Source organism: Musca domestica, unplaced genomic scaffold (assembly GCF_030504385.1).
Source record: "Musca domestica strain aabys unplaced genomic scaffold, Musca_domestica.polishedcontigs.V.1.1 15, whole genome shotgun sequence".
In the NCBI taxonomy this organism is placed as follows: Eukaryota; Metazoa; Arthropoda; class Insecta; order Diptera; family Muscidae; genus Musca; species Musca domestica.
The window spans coordinates 17,900,159-17,920,472 of NW_026712207.1; the positions used below are offsets into that span (position 1 = coordinate 17,900,159).

Sequence of the window (20,314 nt, forward strand, 5' to 3'; positions counted from 1 at the left end):
CTATATAACTTTTTCGCCTGATTTCGTCCTTTGATTAACCCAACACGCTAGGTATGCCGAATTTCAATGAAGTTTGGAATGTATGCCAGAATTTGGCTAACTAGGCTGAGAGTAAAAACCTACACAGCAACTTAATCGAGGCTACAATTATTACGGGGAAATATATAAGTTGATATATATTTTGCCTCCTAGAATCCCTCCAATAGCTACAACAATGCAGTTTCCTGTACGGTTGGCATTTGTTGTGACAATTTATAAATCCTAAAGACAAAATCTTTGTACATGCGGACAAAATTTACCACGTTCCTGCTTTTTTCACTGTCAGCTGTTCACGTGAGGGTAGATCTATCGATTTGTTTTTTTAAGCACCTGAAGGAAAAAAAATATTTTATATCCCAAAGCATTACAACAAATAAGTTTTCTGAGTTCTTGAATGTGTTTTATTTTTACATGGTAGAATATGTTAACATTTTTTTTTTCAAAATTGTCGATTTGACAAAATCTCATTGTCAAAATGATTTTGATGGAACTAGCGGCCATCATTTGTAATACTCATAACCCAAGTAATAATATATTTAAATATATGAGCATAGGCTTAGGGTATACATCTGCCCGACTGAATGGAATAAGCCCAAAATATAGCTCGAATGATTATGTTCCCCGGTAAAAAAAAAAAATTGGATAATTTAATAGGCAAATGTATCATCTTTATAAAAACCAATTTGAAATAGATAGAATAGAAATAACCAATATAATATTACATACTCCTTGCTTGTTTATTTTTATAAAAAAAAACAAAAAGATATGGTCATGCATGATACAATAAGAAGGTAAGGTAGAGCTACCAGCTGATTACAATTTTTTTCTGATTGTGCCCGACTTCTGCCAATTTTTGATCTGTTCCGGAACTGCAAGAATGTAAAAGTTTCTAATACGATAACCGATTTTCCCTTTATGATATTGGAGAATATTGTAAAACTAGTAGATTCTTTCAGGTTCTGGAACATACAATTTGTGTGGGTATTATCATGGTACAATAAAAAGGTAAGGTAAAGCTAACAGCTGATTACAATTTTTTTCAAAGTGTGCCCGACTTCCTCCAATTTTGTGTATGTATTAATTGTTTTGTATTAATTGTTTGTTTTGAAAAAAAAAAATATTTTTAAAACCAATGATTGGGAAGGCACATGAATTGCGGCTCGCGCATTAAAGCTATTAACCAGTATAGCCATGAAATTGAAAGATTGAACAGTAAGGATCATATTTTTGAGAGAAAAATTCAGACATTTTATTCATTTTCACTCTTTCACGCAATTTCACTCATTTTAAAAATGAGGAAAAATATAAAAAAATGAAAGCAATAATTTTGAATGAGTCTGACAGGAAGCGGGCATAGCCTCAGGGCTGTATTTTTGTAGTTTTACGAAGCTGTTCTACCTCCTTATTGTACCCTGGATATTACTGTTTTGAAAAATGAAAACAAAATATTTTCAAAATCCATGATTGTAAGAGACTTAAATTGCGGGGTGCGCATTAATGGAATTAACCAGATTTGCCACGGAATTGAACACTTAGGATCATATATTTGAGAGAACATTCAGACATTTCATTCATCTTTCGCGATATTTGACTCAAAACAACTTGTTGGATATAATTTTGAAAAATTCTGACAGGAAGCGGGCATAGCCTCAGGGCTGTATTTCTGTAGTCTTACGAAGCTGTTCTACCTCCATATTGTACCATATGGTCATGGTTTCTGTAGATATTCAATTCTTCTGACATGAAGACATTTGAGGTCTCCGAATTCTTGCGGGATTTGTTCCTACTGAGATTGCCATTCCACGGGATATTAAAAGCAAACAATAGTATACTATTGTTTGCTTTCATCGAATTCTCTTAATTCGGGGACAGAGCAAAACAGTACGACAGTCACATCAACACAACATTTCCTTGCAAAATTGAAATTTCAATACAAATTCAAAAATAAACAATATTCTTCAATGTTTCGAAATTTAATGTTCTGATTGGTGAGAAACAATTTGCCTCAAATTTCCATGGAAAATTAAGAAGGTAAAGTCATTTCAAATAAGAAAATTTCCTTTGCCAACTGAATTCGATTTGCTTACAATTTTGACATATCCAGTTTCTACAAAAGTTGCTTTTTGAAATTTTCGCCTATGTTGCTACCTGGAATTTCTACCATGGTTGTGACAGTTCATTTGAAAGATTTATTTGACAAGCTCAGTTACAGAAAAGGCAAAGATGGGCTTTACCTTCTTTGATTCTACCATGTATTTTTATTTAAAACTACAAAATATTTGTGTAAAACAGTTTGAATGCATATAAAAGCAAAGGGTAGGTAGCGAAGCGCACCAGGGTCAGCTAGTATGTATGTATACATGCATACAGACGTTTACATGCTTGGTGTAAGTATTACAGATAGCAGCAAACCCAGGCTGGGGCCAAATCATCGCACTCGAAATCGAGTACTTCAGCATCGTAATCTAGTTTACGCGGATCACCGCAGTCGTTATCGAATTGTTTCTACTCGAAGTTGTACACGATAGGTAGTATGCTATCGAAAACAAAGTATGTAGTTATTTTTGTGCGGAACAAGGAGTTGGTGAAAGTGGCCGTTTTATTCTATTTTCAGTTTTATTCTATTCACCAACACTTACTCTATTTCAGACAATGTTAAAGGACTGAATTTGTTACGAATATTTTCCTATTAATGCCACTTTGGATTCATGCTCCGAGTCTGAAGACGAAGAAAACAAAAAAACACTCGCATTCATAAATATATTATGAATGCGAGTGTTTTTTTGTTTTCTTCGTCTTCAGACTACACACATGTACACATGTATTTAAACACACAGAAACAGCATAAATTTTTCAGAAATAACATATTTTTATCGCAAAAACTTATTTTCTTGGCCTAATATGTCATCTTTTTTCTTTATGTATGTGTTTTCTTTTCAATAACAAAAAAATTGTTCAGAAAACATTCAAATTCGGGTGTTTTCAAAATGTTTATTTCAACGCATGCATCAACAAAATCTAGAGTTTTTGTAGCGAAATAATCCTTTAGAGATATATAGTACATGATTTTGAAAAGAAGTGTTGACCTTTCATTCAGTTAACGCGGGTTTCAATTATTTATTCAATTCTGACATTACAATTCTGACATTACAAGCCAAACAGGTAGACCTCTGTACTTGCAATTTTTTCAAAGTTGACCTACCTTCTCTTTATTGTACCATGCTTATTACCATATGTTTACAGCAATGTAAAAAAAGTAGTAGACAAAATAAATTGCGATCGAATGCTGTGATTCAAAAATTTACAGCGATCGAAATGTTTCTCTATACGAAACAGAACTCGATGACGAATGCGGTGATTTGGCCCCTGATTTGTCTCTATTGTAAGAAAGTGTCAAATTCGATATGACGTTTTGTGATTTAAACCCATTTCTTGATATGCAATAGGTATACACGTTTTTGATAAAAAAATCACTACAGGGCACTGGGAACATATTGTTTGCCCAATAATAGAAAAATTCCGCCATCGGCGATGGGCGGAAACTTTTTTCGCGGTTCAGGAACAGCGACTTCACATTAGGTAATTTAGGCGATTGTTGGAAGAGATTCGGACCTACAGTGGAATGATATGAAAGCATTAAAATGACCTGTGTTCTTCTACCTTGGTGCTAGATTCAGAAAATCCAGTGAATACAAATCCAAAATGTACTCCTTTATCGCAGGGAATTTTCGTAGAAAATTTTCATTTTTTATTTTGGTTGTTGTCAATGAAATGTTACGACAAATAATTATTCCTCACAACGGAGTCAAATCTGAAAAAATAAAACTCTGCCGATCTGTGGAATTCACTCTAGCACAATCGCAATAAATTTAATGCAGGTTTTCTATATTTCAAATGATTGTGATTGGCCAAGTATCAGGATTAACCCTGGTAGAGATTTTATATGTAAACGTACTTTTAGGACCGTATAATGAATCATATACCATATAACGGCGCCTGCCAACGTTCGGCATTTTTCTGATTTAGACACATTTTCAATGAACAATGGACGTTTTCAATGAAATGATTGAATAGGTATGGTCTACTTTGGATGTCTTTGCAGAAACAACCAATTGGGACTGAAAACCCCAGCAGACCGAAATTAATAATTTTCAAGACCAATAAATATGAATTTGACAATGAACTTAGTTCTATTGCGATTTGACTGTCTTTGAATCTCAATTTGAAAACTTTGATGTATGTTTTCAATGAAATTGGGTGACAATAATTGTATATCGTATGTTAGCATGCGATCATCTTGTATAATTTTCAATGAGCCTAACACTGAGAATTTACGGTTTTAAACTGCAACATTTTGGACAGTGAAATTATTTATTTGTAAATTTAAATATAATTGTATATTATGGTACAATATTCTATCTATTTAACTATATATCTTTGGAATTTAAATGTAGATGTATATTATGGTACAGTTTTCTATCTATTTGGCTGCGTATCTTCGGAATTGAATTCAACTAAATTGTACTGAATATAAACGTGACATATCCATCAGATGTTTGGCCACAGTCACTTGGCTTTGTGGGTGTGGATACGATTTGAACTCTTTCGTATCCTTTACGTTGCCTCCTCAATTGCAGGTTATCTTCACAATCGGGATCGCCCGATATGGCCCGACAATGCATAATATTGTTGCTTACAACTAGAGTTTTTAATGCGGCATTGTTCACGACGAACTTGTGGAAGGCTTGCGTTGTGTCCTGGACATCCGAACCCCATTCCACTGAACCATCTCTCTTCTTATGGAATATTTTGCTTACCGACCAATGCAGGATTTTCACCTGTAGGATTGCGGTCTTCAGAAAGAAGAGCTTCTCCGGTATTCCGTTTATTTCAAGAGCCCAAGTGCACTTCTTCTGGTGCCCTTGAGTGCGTCGGTCCAAAATATTTTCAAATATGCGATGATCCGTCGTAGAGAAGTAGTAATTGTCGTAGGAATATAAAGTAAATGTTTGCAGGGCAACCAGATTGAGGATTCTATTCAAACTCTGCGTATCTCGGATACAGTGGGTGTAAAGGGTTAATTCTTTCAGGTCAGAATAGGATGCAACAAAATGAATGGGCAGCGTACACGACGGCCTAGGTCTAAAGTCGAGGCTTCTAAGATTTTTCGAAAATAAAGATTGCGTTGATAGGTGGTTGGTTTGGACCTTGCTGAGAATAATATTGGAAGCGACAAGCGAGACCCTTTCGAGGTGGTCGTGCACACTGCAATTGCGCATGTCAATGGCAACGTTGGTAACGTCTAAGCCGATTAAACCGGGGAATGTGCGGAATACCTCAAAACATAGAACATCTGTTGCGAAGCTCTTCGAATTGCACAGACCTAATTCAGTTACATTTTCAAAGGTTTTTCCTTTCATTTGTTTCTCGCAGGCTGTGAAAACATTAATGGGTATTCGGGTGATTCTCGGAAATCTACTTAAAACCACGCAGAGGAAATCGCATTGGAACTGTGGTGACCTCTCCGAAAGACAAGTATCTTGGGAGAGGTCAAAAAAGGTTTTACGATAAGGATGCCAAATATCGTCCAATATGATATGTCCGAAGAGCGGGTCTGTTTGCAGAGCCGAAAACTGACACGATAATTCCAAATGTTCGAGTATTCTCCTGAGGCAGTCATATGTTATATCGAATATGTGAGGCTTTACATCCGAAAAGGGGAGTTTGTTGTTTGCTAGTTTGCTTGCATCTAAAGGGAAAAAGAAGTAAGAAATGCAATTAGAAAACTCAATGCAGGTCCTTTGAGAAGCGAAACCTAAATAATGCTGTGCTTAGTATGGAAGACAATTTTCCTTTGAATGCATTTTTTTTTTTCAATTTGTAGTTTGACTTTTAGCTCTTACCCACAACTTGCATTTCTTCTCTTTTTTTTGATTCGAAGGAAAAATCAAAACCACCCGATCAGCAGGAGTGCAACTCTTCTTTTGAAATCATGCTTAGCGCAGTTGGTGTAACGAAGTCGTTGTTCACTTGTGTCTCGTGTCTTTACCCGCTGCACGAACAGTGCGTTGTTCTATTTTTAATTGTTTTGGGAGGAAAAGGAATTGAGGAGTACAAAAGGACGTATCGCTCATGTCATCATTTGTTGCAGTTTTGAATTTTTGGTTTTGGTTCAAACTTGTCAAAATTTGACAGACAAATTGGAAGAAAATATGTATGTGGGAGCCATATTTAAATCTGAAACAATTTCACCAAATTCCGGGGAATGAATTTCTCGAATTAATGGTGAGGGCATGGTAGAATTACAAGGTAACCCTTTCAGGCCAGCTGGTATCAATTTGATATGTCAAAAAATTGTTGTAATTTGAATTCGCCTTCATTTACACATAAGAAAATTGTTGCATGATTTCAAACTTTAACAATGCTATTGATAGAAAATCGAGATTTTACGTTTTTATAGAGTATGAGGGAAAAAGTGTATATTCAACATATGGTAGGCATAGGTAATATGGAGATCTAAAATTCGTGTATATTTGAAATAAGTGAAACAGGGAATCAATTTCATATAGGAAATAAACCGATACATGGGATTTCATCATCTTATTTGTACGGATTTTCAACTATGTTATACACTATAGGGCTTCAACAGTGAAAGGTGAATGATTCTAAAGCATATTGGATTGGTTTGGGGAACAAAACATTGGCAATTTTTGGGGTGTGATTAAATATTGAGATAATTTTTTTATTTCAAATTGTTCGAATGTATTAAAGTTATCTATACATAAAATACTACCTGTCTGCTATACATTTCATAGCTGAGCAAATAATATGCGTGGACTCACAGTAGACTCAGCCCCCTGTATCTTCTGCAATCTTTGATCCAAATCTTAAGTAAGCCTGAGGAGTAAATATACCCTAAAGTACCTTTTAGGTAGCATGTCACTACAGCGAGAAAGCTGACAAAAGAAAAAAGGGTACACCCCAGAACCACCACAAAACCTAATTTTAAAAGCATCAAAAATAATTTTCCGGATATTTTCTTGTAAAGAACATTATCGCTGTTGAATATGAAATCAACGTTGCCAACGTTACCAAGACTGCATGCTGTGTAAGGATGATGAAGAGATAACAACGATTGGACATCTATTATCGCAAATGTCCTTCGTTGGCGCGCTGGAGACTACGATCACTCCATTTCCAGTCTCTGTGATTTTCAAAAATGTTGTATTGAACGTGCTATAATCAAACCAAGATGCAGCGGCTTCAGCATTACTTTCAATCGATGTTGGAAGTTTTGAACATTTGCTTTTGTAACAGAAAAAACAACAATTTTGAAAATTTTTAATTCAATATTTTGATTGGAAAAATAATTTGCCCCAAATTTTGTACTTCAAATCAATTCGCCCTGACTACAACTTTGACATATCAAGTTTCCAAAAAAGTTGCTTTGTTGTAATTTTCGCCTATGTTGCTACCTGGCATGGTACAATGAAGAGAAGGTAGATCAACTTTGAAAAAATTGCAAGTATAGAGGTCTACCTGTTTGGCTTGTAATGTCAAAATTACTATCAAAACAATAAAAAACCAAACAACTTGTTGCATTGATTTTAAATAAATAATTTAAAACCGCGAAAACTGAATGAAAGGTCAACACTTCTTTTCAAAATCATGTACTATATATGTCTAAAGGATTATTTCGCTACAAAAACTCTAGATTTTGTCGATGCATACGTTGAAATAAACCTTTTGAAAACATCCGAATTTGAATGCTTTCTGAACAATTTTTTTGTTATTGCAAAGAAAACACATACATAAACAAATAAAGATGACATATTAAGCCAAGAAAATAAAAAAAATTAAAATCATATGGTGGTTCTGCCCTACCTTGATATCATTGTACCATGCTACCTGGTATTTCTACCATGGGTGAGGGCTTTAAATGTCATGTATATATGAACTGATGTTCACCCAATTGGGCAGATTTACTTTTAGGCTGAAATCGGGTCTTACCGGACATTTGTGTTATCGAACAACATTTTGTAATACTTTTATTACCTGTTACCTGAAATTCGACGTATTCGGTCGACGTTTTTCACCACACAAGTAAAACACATGTATTTATTTGACGTTGAGCGTACCGAATTTCAAAATTAAACAATTTCAACATTGACAATTGAATAATTTCTCTTTTTGTGTCATGGTAAAATTAATTGAATGAATTTAAAAATTATCAATTTTTACAAAGTTTTTATTTGTAAGATATGGACATGGCGTATTTGGGTGATACGGGCGTACCAAACATTTTAACATGGTGGGTAAGTTGAATTTTTGTATACGATGGGTCGAATTTTAGGTAACAGCTCGCAAATGTGAACGACACTCTGTTTTTGGTAAAATGAGTTATTGTTTTCTATTCAAAGACTTGATTTTTCATACGTGACACGTTTTTCTCCAATTTCATTGAAATACATGGATACAACACACGTGGTGAACAAAAACGTAAGCACACACACACATATATTTTTAAGTTTTCCGACGACTACAACACAATGCTTATGAAATTGGAAAATAAACATTGACATTTCTCTAAAACCTTCAACAGTTTAGTTTGTTTAAATTCGATCTGTCTTCAAGTGGCCATCCCATTCTAAGTGCTAATCTTCACTGCTGAAACGAAACGGCCTATTGTACATGATGGCGAGGGTTGGAATAAAGACATGACCATATGGATGCTGTACTCTTCCATCCCCTTTTGTGTTGCTATTTTTATACACGGGTCCACCACCTCCTTCATTTGGAGCGGGGTAACTTTGTTCTTTGAGCTGTGTTCAAACGATGCGTGTGGTGGCAAAATGCCCGGCATCGAATTCTCTCTTCTCATGGGAGCAAATCGTTCACTGCCTTAAAATTGTGAACGACATTTTTTTTTAAGATTGGGTGGTGGTGAAAATTGGAATATGATGCCAAATAACAGATAAATCCAGACCATTTAAATAAGGTCGGTGGCGGAATCAGACCTTAGCAAAAAAATAATATTTATTATTGAGAATATTGGGTTTAGATAGCAAACGGTGACAGGAGTTGTCTTTAGAATGGAACAGTAAGTTTACATAAAAATGGGCTAACAACCCATCCATCAGATATACTTCAAATAAATCCACTTGAAGTAGGTTAAACCTGCAGATAGTTCTAATCACGGTACAATAAGGAGGTAGGACAGCTTCGTCCGTTTCCTGTCAGATTTATTCAGATTAATATAAAACAAATTGTTTTCATGTATTTGATATTGTTTTGTTCACTTTTAAAATGAGTCAATTAGCGCGGACTTTGAATGAAATGCTTGGATGTTCTCTTAAAAATATGATCCTAAATATTCAATCTTTCACTTCATTGATTTTGAAAATATTTTGTTTTTATTTTCCAAAACAATAAATACACGTACAAAATTGGCAGAAGTCGGTCACACTCAGAAAATAAATTGTAATCAGCTGGTAGGTCTACCTTACCTTTTTTGTTCTACCATGGACCTAACGTAAACATGGCATAATCTTGATATAGATCGTATAAGAACAAAAATAGTTATACGCATGGCTCAATAAAAACGGTTGTTCAACTTCAAAGAAACTAGAAGAACGCAACTCTGTGCTGAAGTTTTATAGGGTCAAATAGACTTAAATGTGCAACAGTTGACTTTGTTTATTTTTATTTTATTTTTTTACAAAATTCTTATTTGGGAAAAACGCGCGAAACAAGAATGACATTTCGGGGTTATACCGCAAGATTGAATCTAAAATATTGGGACAACACAATTTTATCGCAAAATTGTACAAGTTTTTACCCATTTACGTCGAAAATTTGCATTTATTTTTCAATCAAAATTGAAATAATTTTAAATTAGTATATTTTTATTGAAAACAATAAACGCGCATATACAAAAGGTGTATATGTTTCGTCAGAATAAGGGCAAAAAGAGAAAAAATTCTTTTAAATTAAATAATGCAAATTCCGAAAATAAACAGTATTGAAATTAAAAAAAAATTATTTGTGGTTGTTGTTACTTTTGTTGTACAACAACATTTGCTGTTACCTGAATTATTCTACCATGACTCATCAACGATCGCAAGCGTTGATGCATCTACCTGTATTCTTTTTCCATATAGTGTTGTTCATTCACAATGACAGCCTTTCGTTGCGCTACATGGCAATGGGTCAATCATGGGTCCTGGTAATAATCTAAAAAAAATGGTGGAACGAGTCTGGTAAGGCCATAAATCATTTAGTCGTCATCGCCACTATACTTATACAATATGAATCTAAATACCGATAACCAATTCTGAAAAATAAATCTGAACTTATCAGTGAATTATTAGCAGGTAACTACAGCTATCATTAGCGTAAACTGTCAGAAAGTATATATTTTGTTTTGTTAAATAATCTTGATTGCAAATAATGTTATCTGCTATTGGAATGGTGTTTTCCGAACAGCCCTGATACAATCACCTACAAGGTAGGGCGGGTTGTTATTAGAGCGAAAAATGCTTCGCCTTGACATAGCAGCGAATTTATTATTTGTCAATTTTGACGATATTTATATTAAGTATAAATATAGCACATAATGTTAAAAGAGAAACAACTTTGTTTTAGGTCTATCCCGTAAATGTTTGTGGCACTTTACCATATCACATGTAGTTTTTTTTGCTAAGTTCAATATATGCATATATATGGACCTTGAATGTTCCGTAAGTATCATTGCATTTTTTCGTTGCTTGAAAGTTGACGAATATAGTTGGGGCATAATTGTGATCCTGATCACGACAACATTTTTGTTTAATGGGGAAGCGCGAACTTTTTGTGATATATATGCTGATTGCGTTTTTATGGAAAACTCTCCCTTTTGCAATTATATAACCTAGTCCCTTCTTTAACAGCGGCCAATTGTAAAACAATTATAAAATGCAATGGTTCTCACGGGGCACGATAAAAAGAAATATCATGCATTTTATTGGTACATCCTGCAAACACACAATATGTTTGAAAAGGATTTCGTCAAAAAAGACGTGGGTTTAAAACAATAGGTTTGCATAGTATTCTTGAATAATCAAAGTGGGCATATATATTAAAAGGAGCTATCAAGGGGACCTATGACACATATTTTGCAATTAAAAAAAAAAAAACAAGTTAAAAAATTTCAGTCAGCTTTTCCGACAGATGAATACCCTCAGCCAATGTTCGATTATTTAAATATATTTTGACTTCTGTTATGATTATTCAAATTGTTGAGCCTCTATTGAGTAGGTTCCGAAGGAATGGGCCAATATTGTTTATTTCGTATCAGACCTATATAAATATGGTACAAAAATGTGACGTGCTAGGTTTGGACTATATTGGTTACATCCTTAACTTTTTGCGAGATATGTGATAATTTTGAGAAAATGTTAATATGAGGTATCAAATATAGTCGACGGAAGTATTCCATTTTCATTCTTTATCTAATACAGATAAAAATACTGGTATAGGCAAAATTGCAAGAAAATCGAACATTTATATCCAATTTTATGCGAAATCATAAATCCAATATTAATCTCAGGTTTCTGGTTGGGAGAAATATTTAGATACAGCAAGTTGTAAAGAATCGCCGACTTGTTTCGCTAGTTATGAAGATATAAGTATTGGAAATTGTGACTCTTTGTGGGTGAAGTAACATATGGGGTTGGCAGATTTATATTATCTGCAAAACAGATATTGTATTGGAAAAAATCTTTGTGTGTGCGAAATTTGAAGAGTGTTGAATGCTTATTTCGCTTTCTATGAGCGTTTTGTGTTGGTAGCAAAAGAAACGGTCCGATCTCGACCCTCTTTATAACAGATCTTGTGTTGATGGAGATATTGAGATGTACCAAGTCTTGAATGGAATCGAATGTTAATTTCGCTTTTTATGAGCTTCATGGATATTTGGATAAAATTTGTGGATCCTTTGTGGGGGATGTACTTGATGAATAGGACCGATTTTGTCCATTTTCGCACCTAGCACTGACGCAAATACTAGGATTTGCAAAGTTGGAGCAAAATCGGATTATCGTTTCTCTCTCTGTGCAAAGAATATATATTGTTTGGAGGTAGCAGTAGGAGTGGACCGATATATTCCATCTTAACACCAGACCTTGGGTTAATATAAATATTGGGATATGTGAAATTTGAGGACAATCGGACTCTTACATCACATTTTATATATATATATATATATATATATATATATATATATATATATATATATATATATATATATATATATATATATATATATATATATATATATATATATATATATATTTTTTTTTTTTTTTTTTTTTTTTTTTTTTTTTTTTGAAAATTACGACTATTTGTGGTGGAGGTACCAGAAGGAGTTGACCGATATATTCCATCTTAACACCAGACCTTGGGTTAATATACATATTGGGATGTGTGAAATTTGAAGACAATCGGACTCTTACATCACATTTTATAAGAGGTGTAATTATTTAAAAATTTGACCCTTTGAGGAGGAGGTACCAGAAGGAGTGGACCGATATATTCCATCTTAACACCAGACCTTGGGTTAATATAAACATGGGGATGTGTGAAAGTTGAAGACAATCGGACTCTTACATCACATTTGATGAGAGTTGTAATTATTCAAAATTTTGACCCTTTGTGGGGGAGGTAGCAGAAGAAGTGAATCGATATTGTCCATTTTCACACCAGGCCTAACACAGACGCAAATATTAGGATTTGCAAAGTTGGAGCAAAATCGGATTATCGTTTCTCTTTCTGGGCAAAAAATATATTTTTGAAAATTCGACCAATTGTGTGGGAGGTACCAGAAGAAGTGGACCGATATTGCCCATCTCCGAACTCGATCTAAGTTTGACAAAAATATTACGATGTACCAAGTTTGATCCAACCGGATACTCCCTTCGAGAGTTATCGTGGCACCAGCCAGACAGACGGACGGACGGACATCGGTAGATCGACTCCAAATTGTTCTGAAACGGATTTGGTCCAAAGAGACCTAGGGTCTAAAACCATTATTTCGACTGGGCACGTTTTGACCGTATCAAATGATATATACCTTGTAGCCAAATGGCTGAGGGTATAAATATCGGATATTTCACGACTTTCTTTGAACACATACAAATAAACCAGGGAAGTCATTGTGTCACATTGAAACACTTTCAATAAACATACCAACATATGTACATTAAAGTCGCCAATACAGACCTACTTTTTTTGTTTCTGAGACAGATTTATCTGTCATTTCACTTTTTTGTTTTTACTTTGGTTTAGCTCTTTTTTGTGGCAAATGATATACAAAACTTTCCACTCTTTTTATTAACTTTGAACCGTTATATTATAGGCCCATTTTTTCCACAATCACGCTATACCTTACTAAGTATATATTTTCTCGATCAGCGTAGACTTCTATACCGATGTAGGGATGACCGACTGTGTGTTGTAGTCGCCCTTTTTCGAACGATTTGTGATAGATATAGATTAAAATTTTGCACACATGTATAGGTTGTAAGTAGTCAGGTCAGGTTCGTAATACGGTACTTCCCAATATTCGTTATTTCGACGATTTAAGCCACATCTTTTAACTGAGTTGTTTTACCTTTAATAGGTAGTAAATCTTGTGGCTGAATATCAATCATATAGTCCTCGATTTTCTATTGACGCCAGAGATCGGTACTTTTAAACATTCGGTATTTAGGCGATTTTAGTGTCATTGGCATAAAAATGTGTGCAAATAAAAAGCAATTTTGGTTACGTTTAGTTTACGTCAATGTCAATCATTTAAGGCCCTGAACACACTTTAATCGGTTTTTTTTTGCAAATGTCCTTACATCCAAAGATGTGTTGCAAATTTGATCTTCTAAATTTGACTAGCCACAGTGCATCCTGAGAAAATGGTTTGTGGCTATACTCTCTAGAATAACAGCTGATGACAGAGGCATGTTAATATAACAAACACAATTATATAACAAAATGCCGAATGGTATGATATCATCACAACAGAGCTATTTTCACCTGGTGACAATATTTTAACTCTGTGTTGACTAAGACCTGAATTCAACTCCTGTGCGATCGGGAATTGGTATCTATTGCCGTAGTCAGACAAATTCCAATAATGTTGACAGTAAATGTAGGTATCAGCGGACCTAATAATGGGGTCACGAGTTCATCCGTGGTATACGAAAATGCAATTGTAGTTTTCCAAACTTGGAAAAATGTTTATTGTCCAGTTTAAAAATATCTTTATAACAAAAAATTATCTTTCCATCATTTTCAACAGGGCGCTTGTCAAACGTTTCGCATGCCAATTATATTTATTCGTATGAATAGTCGCACCTACCCACATACATACATATGCATATGTATGTCCGAATACAACAAATATCTCAATCAGCACTCAATGTTTCTTTTGATAAGCTATTACTCTCCTGTGTTTAGTTGCTCTCTTTGAACGCCATTCATTACTTAACGGCCAAACAATTCCAAATCGGTAAAACCGACTGGGATGCACCTTGTGAGTCACATTAAAGATTCAACTTCGATTTAATTACAATGACTGTTGGCAAAATAAATAAGTTCAGGGGGGGTGTAGGGTGCATCAAATACAATCCTTCGATTCTCCGTAAAGAATCGGGAAAATATGATTAACTTGAGGTGGGAATATATGGACGATTTTCATATAACAAAAAAGGGGTGTAGGTGAATTTGGTTTCATTTAATTCTTGCCAGAAAAAGTCCTTTAATTTATTTCCGCCTTTAATGCGCCATAAAAGTTGCATGAAATCGTATTAAATGGGCAAATACGCAAAGACAATTGGATTACGTCAGCCATTAGAAATTAAGGAACACTTTTCATTTCAAATTTTCCAATTCCAAACCTTGACATTTTTGTTACTGTTCGGTTTTATATTCGAACGAGTAAAAGAATAGCTAAGTTCGGTATCCACCGTTTGGAAGGAATATCTGGATGGATAGTTATAAGGGGTCTATACCAAAACTTGCAGCAATATGTACAGTTCTCTGCAAAGATGTTTCCTACATGCTGGGAACACAAATTGCCAATTCAGGGTAAATTCAGTTTAAAATTGTGACTAAAACAACGGACTTAAAATATATTTGAGTGAAATTTGGCCTACCTACTTCAACCCGTTCGGAAGTTAGAGTTTTAGAATCTTATTATGATCAAGTGAATATAGTTCCAAAATTGAACTTTCGAGAATTGCAAACGTAATATTCCCTGATAGGGGCATAATGAATGAGGTGTTTCATTGACTTATCTCCCATTCCGAAGCTACCAAGAAACTATTTTGTTTTTTAAATAAAGTACTATTCTCTCTTTACATTTGGCTAATAAAATTGCGATTTGACCCCTGCACAGTGATCCCATTTGTATGGAGGCTGCTGCTAATGGACTGTATACTACTTTAGGATAATTTTAAGAACCCCCTTTTACGATCAAGGGGGGGAGGGGTATGCTTTATGAAATTTTCGATGTAACTAATAAGCGAAGATTTAACATCGAAATCGAAACCAATGGGCAGCTTTGTATGACGAAAGTGAACGTAAAGTGTCATTCCTTTCAGAATGAATTGACAATCGTTAGATAAATGTGGAATAACGTTTTTTTGTCTTTTGGAACCGTACCGCATTAGATCCTCTTGTTGTACCTTGGGAACAAAGGAGGAAAGTACATTGAGACAATCAAGTTAGAATGAAGAAATGTTCCACAAAAAAATCCTCATTCGATTTGATCGAAGTTATGTCATCTCAAATAAAAACTACGCAAACATATACAATGCACATTAGGATCGCAATGAAAAAATAGTAAAAAAAAAACTAATTCGCTCACTAAACAATGTTATTTACTAAATGTTGGCATTTACAAGGAAGACTCCGCTTTTGCTCGTCCACTGCCTTCCTTTTGTCATATCTTCATTTCAGTGAGTCACTCTTCTGACTGAGAAGTTACCGAGTAAATCTTACTTATGCGTGTGTGCATATTCTGCATTGAGAGGATGCCGTGGTCGTTCATTAACAACCACCAAAATTGATCCAATCAAGCTGTTGTCGTAAAATCTGTATCCTACCCAGAGCCTCACCCCGTCGGACAATACCGGCTGTTGTTGCATTCTATGCGTGAGAAACAAGAAATGAGATAAGAACCATTCCATTCAACGCCGACACCCTCGGACGGACAGACGAACGAATATTTCTACGACCATGTCATTAAGTAGCGATAATGATTTTCGAGTACTGCCGATTTTGCACGACACTAACAATAATAACTCACAACGAAAACATAATCCGAAATATGAACGTTCGAAATCTTTTGCAGATAAAGCGCTCAAGAGGCAGAGAAGGCAACGCCAATTGTGGTTTGACAGACCAGCGAAATTGCCGGAGAGAAGCAGTTCCCGTTAAGCTATCGTAGCGGTCGTATGTTCAACAACGTGATCGGAGTAGAGGAAACGAAAACAGAAACAGAGCAACACCACCAACACCGAAAATGATAATCGACAGCGTATGGACACTCGGTGTCCTGTTTGTGGCCTGCTGGCACTTTTCCGCCGCCCATCAGCGGCTCGTGTCGGTGCCGTACATGAGAAGTTCGCACATGATCCAACAACCAGAGACTCGCGTATCGAAGAGACCCTCTCCGGAGGCTTACAACTCACTTCGCGACATATTTTTCCGCTATGAAGAGTCCAAGTCGTTTGGGGCCGATATAGAACTGACACAGCAAGAGTTGGAGGCCAATCAAATTATAATGGCCGTTAAGACCAAGGAGTATGAGGACGGCATGATCGTTCCTCGTCTGTTCACACCATCGCAACATTTTTTCAAAGTCTTGGATGACATCAGGGAGTCTCCGCTCTTTAAGATAATGTCGAAAATGCCGAAGGGAGGAGTGCTGCACGCGCACGACACCGCCCTTTGCAGTACCGATTTCCTCGTGAAACTCACGTACCGTGACAACCTTTGGGTTTGCTCTGATAGCGGAGCGAAAACCATAGTCGGATTGCGCTTTGCTAAGGTCAAGCCGGAGAGGGCTGACATGAGTGTCGATTGCACTTGGGATCTAATGTCCAAACTTCGCGAAGTCAATGGAACCGACTCCGTGGACCAGTATCTAAGAGACCACCTGACAATGTATCCTATTGTGAAATTCCAGGACAACAACGAGGCGTGGGAACGATTTATGAGCATTTTTGGACTCTTAGATGGTCTATTGTTCTATGCACCCGTTTGGGCTGATTACTATTACAACGCCCTGGAGGAGTTTTATGCAGATGGTGTCCAATATCTGGAATTCCGTTCAACGTTGCCATCGGTAAGTGTTTGTAGCTAAAATGAATGTGGTCGCTGTACAATTCGGAAGCAGCAGGGTGGGACAAGCCCAATCGCTAGGTCGTACTTTTGATCTTTGTTGAGGCTTGGTATTCGAAAGTTTCACATTTGCTCTCTTTTGTTTATAATGTTCGGTCCCACGCCTCTCACACCCTCCCCTGCCGACCGAGAGGGCAACCTCCCTATAACGTAGAGAGCGCGTACACTCCAAAGTCCGGACCAAGACGGGTTGGCAATGGTTTCACACCGGCTACAGAAACTACATTATCCAGTTTCTGTAGCCGGTGTGAAACCAATTTCCAGAATCCAATTTATTTCGATATTAAATCGGTTGACGTAGTAACAAAATTGTTTGCATTCTTGCAGTTCTGGAACAGAGCGATTGTTTCGAAAGAGGAAATACCTATCCCATGGTAGAAAAATACAGGTAACAGCAAGGGTTGTTGTACAACAATTCGAACAACAACCACAAACAAATTTGTTTTTGTACGTAATACAAGTGTCAGAGTTATGTGTCCAAAATGTAAACATAATAATTAATTTTCAATAAATTATTTTAATTTCAAAAATATACAGTTTTGGAATTTGGATTATTAAATTGAAAACGCAGAAGAATAGTTCTTGAAATATTTAATTTTAATGCTTTCACGTCATTCTCCTGAATGTATAGTTGTTACCTGTTGGTCCCAATCTCTTAACACTTCAAGCAATCGCTAGAAAACCGTGGAAAAGGCAACATGCCTTTCAAGCTGAAACCGAACAGCATACATACATAAAGTATTCTACATTTTGCAATTTTAGGAAACATGAAATATACGAATATATTATCTAACGTGCTGTCGCTGTTCCTTAACCACTCTAAAAGTGTCCGAACCATCTCCTTTGGCGTTTTGTTAAGTACAACGGAGATTTTTTCTATTATTAGGCAAACAAATTTGTTCACATTGCACTGCAGTGAAATTTTATATCAAAAACGGGTATACCTATTGTATATCAAGAAATGAAATTAAATCACAAAACGTCATATCGGATTTGACACTAGTATTACTAAGGAGTCAAATCAGCTGGGACTTGCTGTTACCTGTAATAACTGTACCATGTACCTATCCATTGGTAATGATGTCCTATTCCAGAACCCATGAAAATCTACTAGTTTTGAGATGTGCTATTGTCGAGAGAATTTTCCATGTAACTGAATTGCCAATATTGAAAAATAAATAGCGCGAAAGACGAACGAAATACCTGCAATACTGGCCAATATCTTTAATACGTATCTTCCAATCATTGATTGTGAAAATAATTTGTTTTTATTTTTCAAAGCAATGAATACAAACACAATACAAATTGACAGAGGTCTGGCACACTTGGAAAACAATTGTACCCATGGCTCAATAATAAAGATTGCTCAACTTCAAAGAAACTAGAAAAATGCAACTCTGTGCTGGAGTCTTATACTGTCAAATAGACTTCTAAATATGCAACAGTAGGCTCTGTTTATTTTTATTTTTTTTTTTAACAATATTAACAATATTAAATAGTAGGACAATATAGTCTTATCCCAAAATTGTACAATGTGTTATCCATTTCGTCGAAAATTTGCATTTATTTTGAAACCAAATTTAAAATAATTTAAGATTATTGTATTTTTTATTCAAAGCAATACACACACACACACATACACAAAAAGTGTGTATGTGTTGACGGAATAAGGGACCAAAAAGAAAAAAAATTGTATTTAGGGGGTAGCTTCGTTTTACCTTCTGTAATTATGCCATGATTGTACCCTTTTTATTGTACTATGTTTGATATGAGTTGCGTTCCAGAACCTACAAATTAGTACTAATTAGTTCTAATTCTGCTACAACGCGTTCCCGTAGTGCAAAAACTAGCAAAACTTGCAGCTCTCTCGAGAAAAAAATGGCGCTGAGTGGTGCACATTTCTGCTTGTTTTAGCTACATGAATTTGGCCGAGCAGAAATGTGCAAATTGTGAATTTGACATTTAATTGGCAGGGCTAACAAGGTTGAAAAATGTATTGATACATTTTAATGTTCCCGCGTCATAACAAAAATAAAGAAATGATCAACTTAAAAACTAAAGGAAAACTAATATTTGTAGTGCAAAAAAAAAAAAAAGGAAAATATGGAACACTTTTGGATGATTCCAGTAGTGAAAAGGACTGGCTGAATGATGAATCAGATTATTAATTATTACTATAGATTATTAATTTTAACGTATCGTCTTCAATACTATTTTTTTTAATTTTGGCGTCCGTTTCAGTAAGGTTTCACCAGTCCGATTTGGACTGTTTACTCTTCGAATTTTGAATTTTGACATTTTATCGCATTTCTGCTAATTTTCCGTTCCCTTATTTTTTGAGCACACCTAATTGAGAATGACATTTCGAACTGTTCTCTCTTCTGCTAGTTTTACTACTAAAAAAGTACTGGAACACAACTATTATTATTTAAAATGAGGATACTTGATTTAATTGTACCCATGGTACAATAAGGAGGTAGAACAGCTTCGTAAAACTACAGTTAATACAGCCCCTGAGACTATGCCCGACTCATTCAAAAGTATATACAACTTGTTTTAATTTTTTTCATTTTTTTTCATTTTTAAAATAAGTTAAACAACGCGAAAAATGAATGAAATGCCTGGATTTTCTCTTAAAAAAATGTTCGAAACTGTTCAATCTTTCAATTTCATGGCTAAACTAGTTAATGGCTTTAATGCGCGAGCCACAATGTACGTGTCTTCCAATCTTTGGTTTTGAAAATATTTTGTTTTCAACTGAGGCACACTTTGAAAGAAATTGTAATCAGGTGATTGTACCCATGGTACAATGAATTCAAGGTAGGGCAGAACTACCATA

The 20,314-nt window shown here is 35.3% G+C and overlaps 2 protein-coding genes across 3 annotated transcripts in view; one reads left to right on the forward strand and one right to left on the reverse strand.

Annotated features, from left to right (window-relative positions):
* Positions 1 to 20,314, forward strand: part of LOC101891492 (adenosine deaminase AGSA) — a 35,225-nt gene that overhangs the window by 12,028 nt on the left and 2,883 nt on the right. Inside the window, exon 2 of the mRNA XM_005190720.4 lies at positions 16,424 to 17,419. Coding sequence (XP_005190777.2) covers positions 16,595 to 17,419 — 825 coding nt within the window. The 5' untranslated portion in view covers positions 16,424 to 16,594. The remainder of the gene's footprint in view (positions 1 to 16,423; positions 17,420 to 20,314) is intronic.
* On the reverse strand, positions 4,373 to 7,964 carry LOC109614083 (uncharacterized). Of its 2 annotated transcripts, XM_059119804.1 has the most exons (3): positions 7,948 to 7,964; positions 5,943 to 7,514; positions 4,373 to 5,788 (listed from the first exon to the last, which is right to left on the reverse strand). In XM_059119804.1, exons 2-3 carry the CDS (start codon positions 5,953 to 5,955, stop codon positions 4,554 to 4,556), a joined length of 1,248 nt encoding a protein of 415 aa, XP_058975787.1. In that variant the 5' UTR covers positions 5,956 to 7,514; positions 7,948 to 7,964; the 3' UTR covers positions 4,373 to 4,553. The 2 variants fall into 2 exon arrangements, with proteins under 2 accessions (XP_058975787.1, XP_019894919.2); XM_020039360.2 differs by lacking the exon at positions 7,948 to 7,964 and having other exon boundaries at positions 5,943 to 7,591.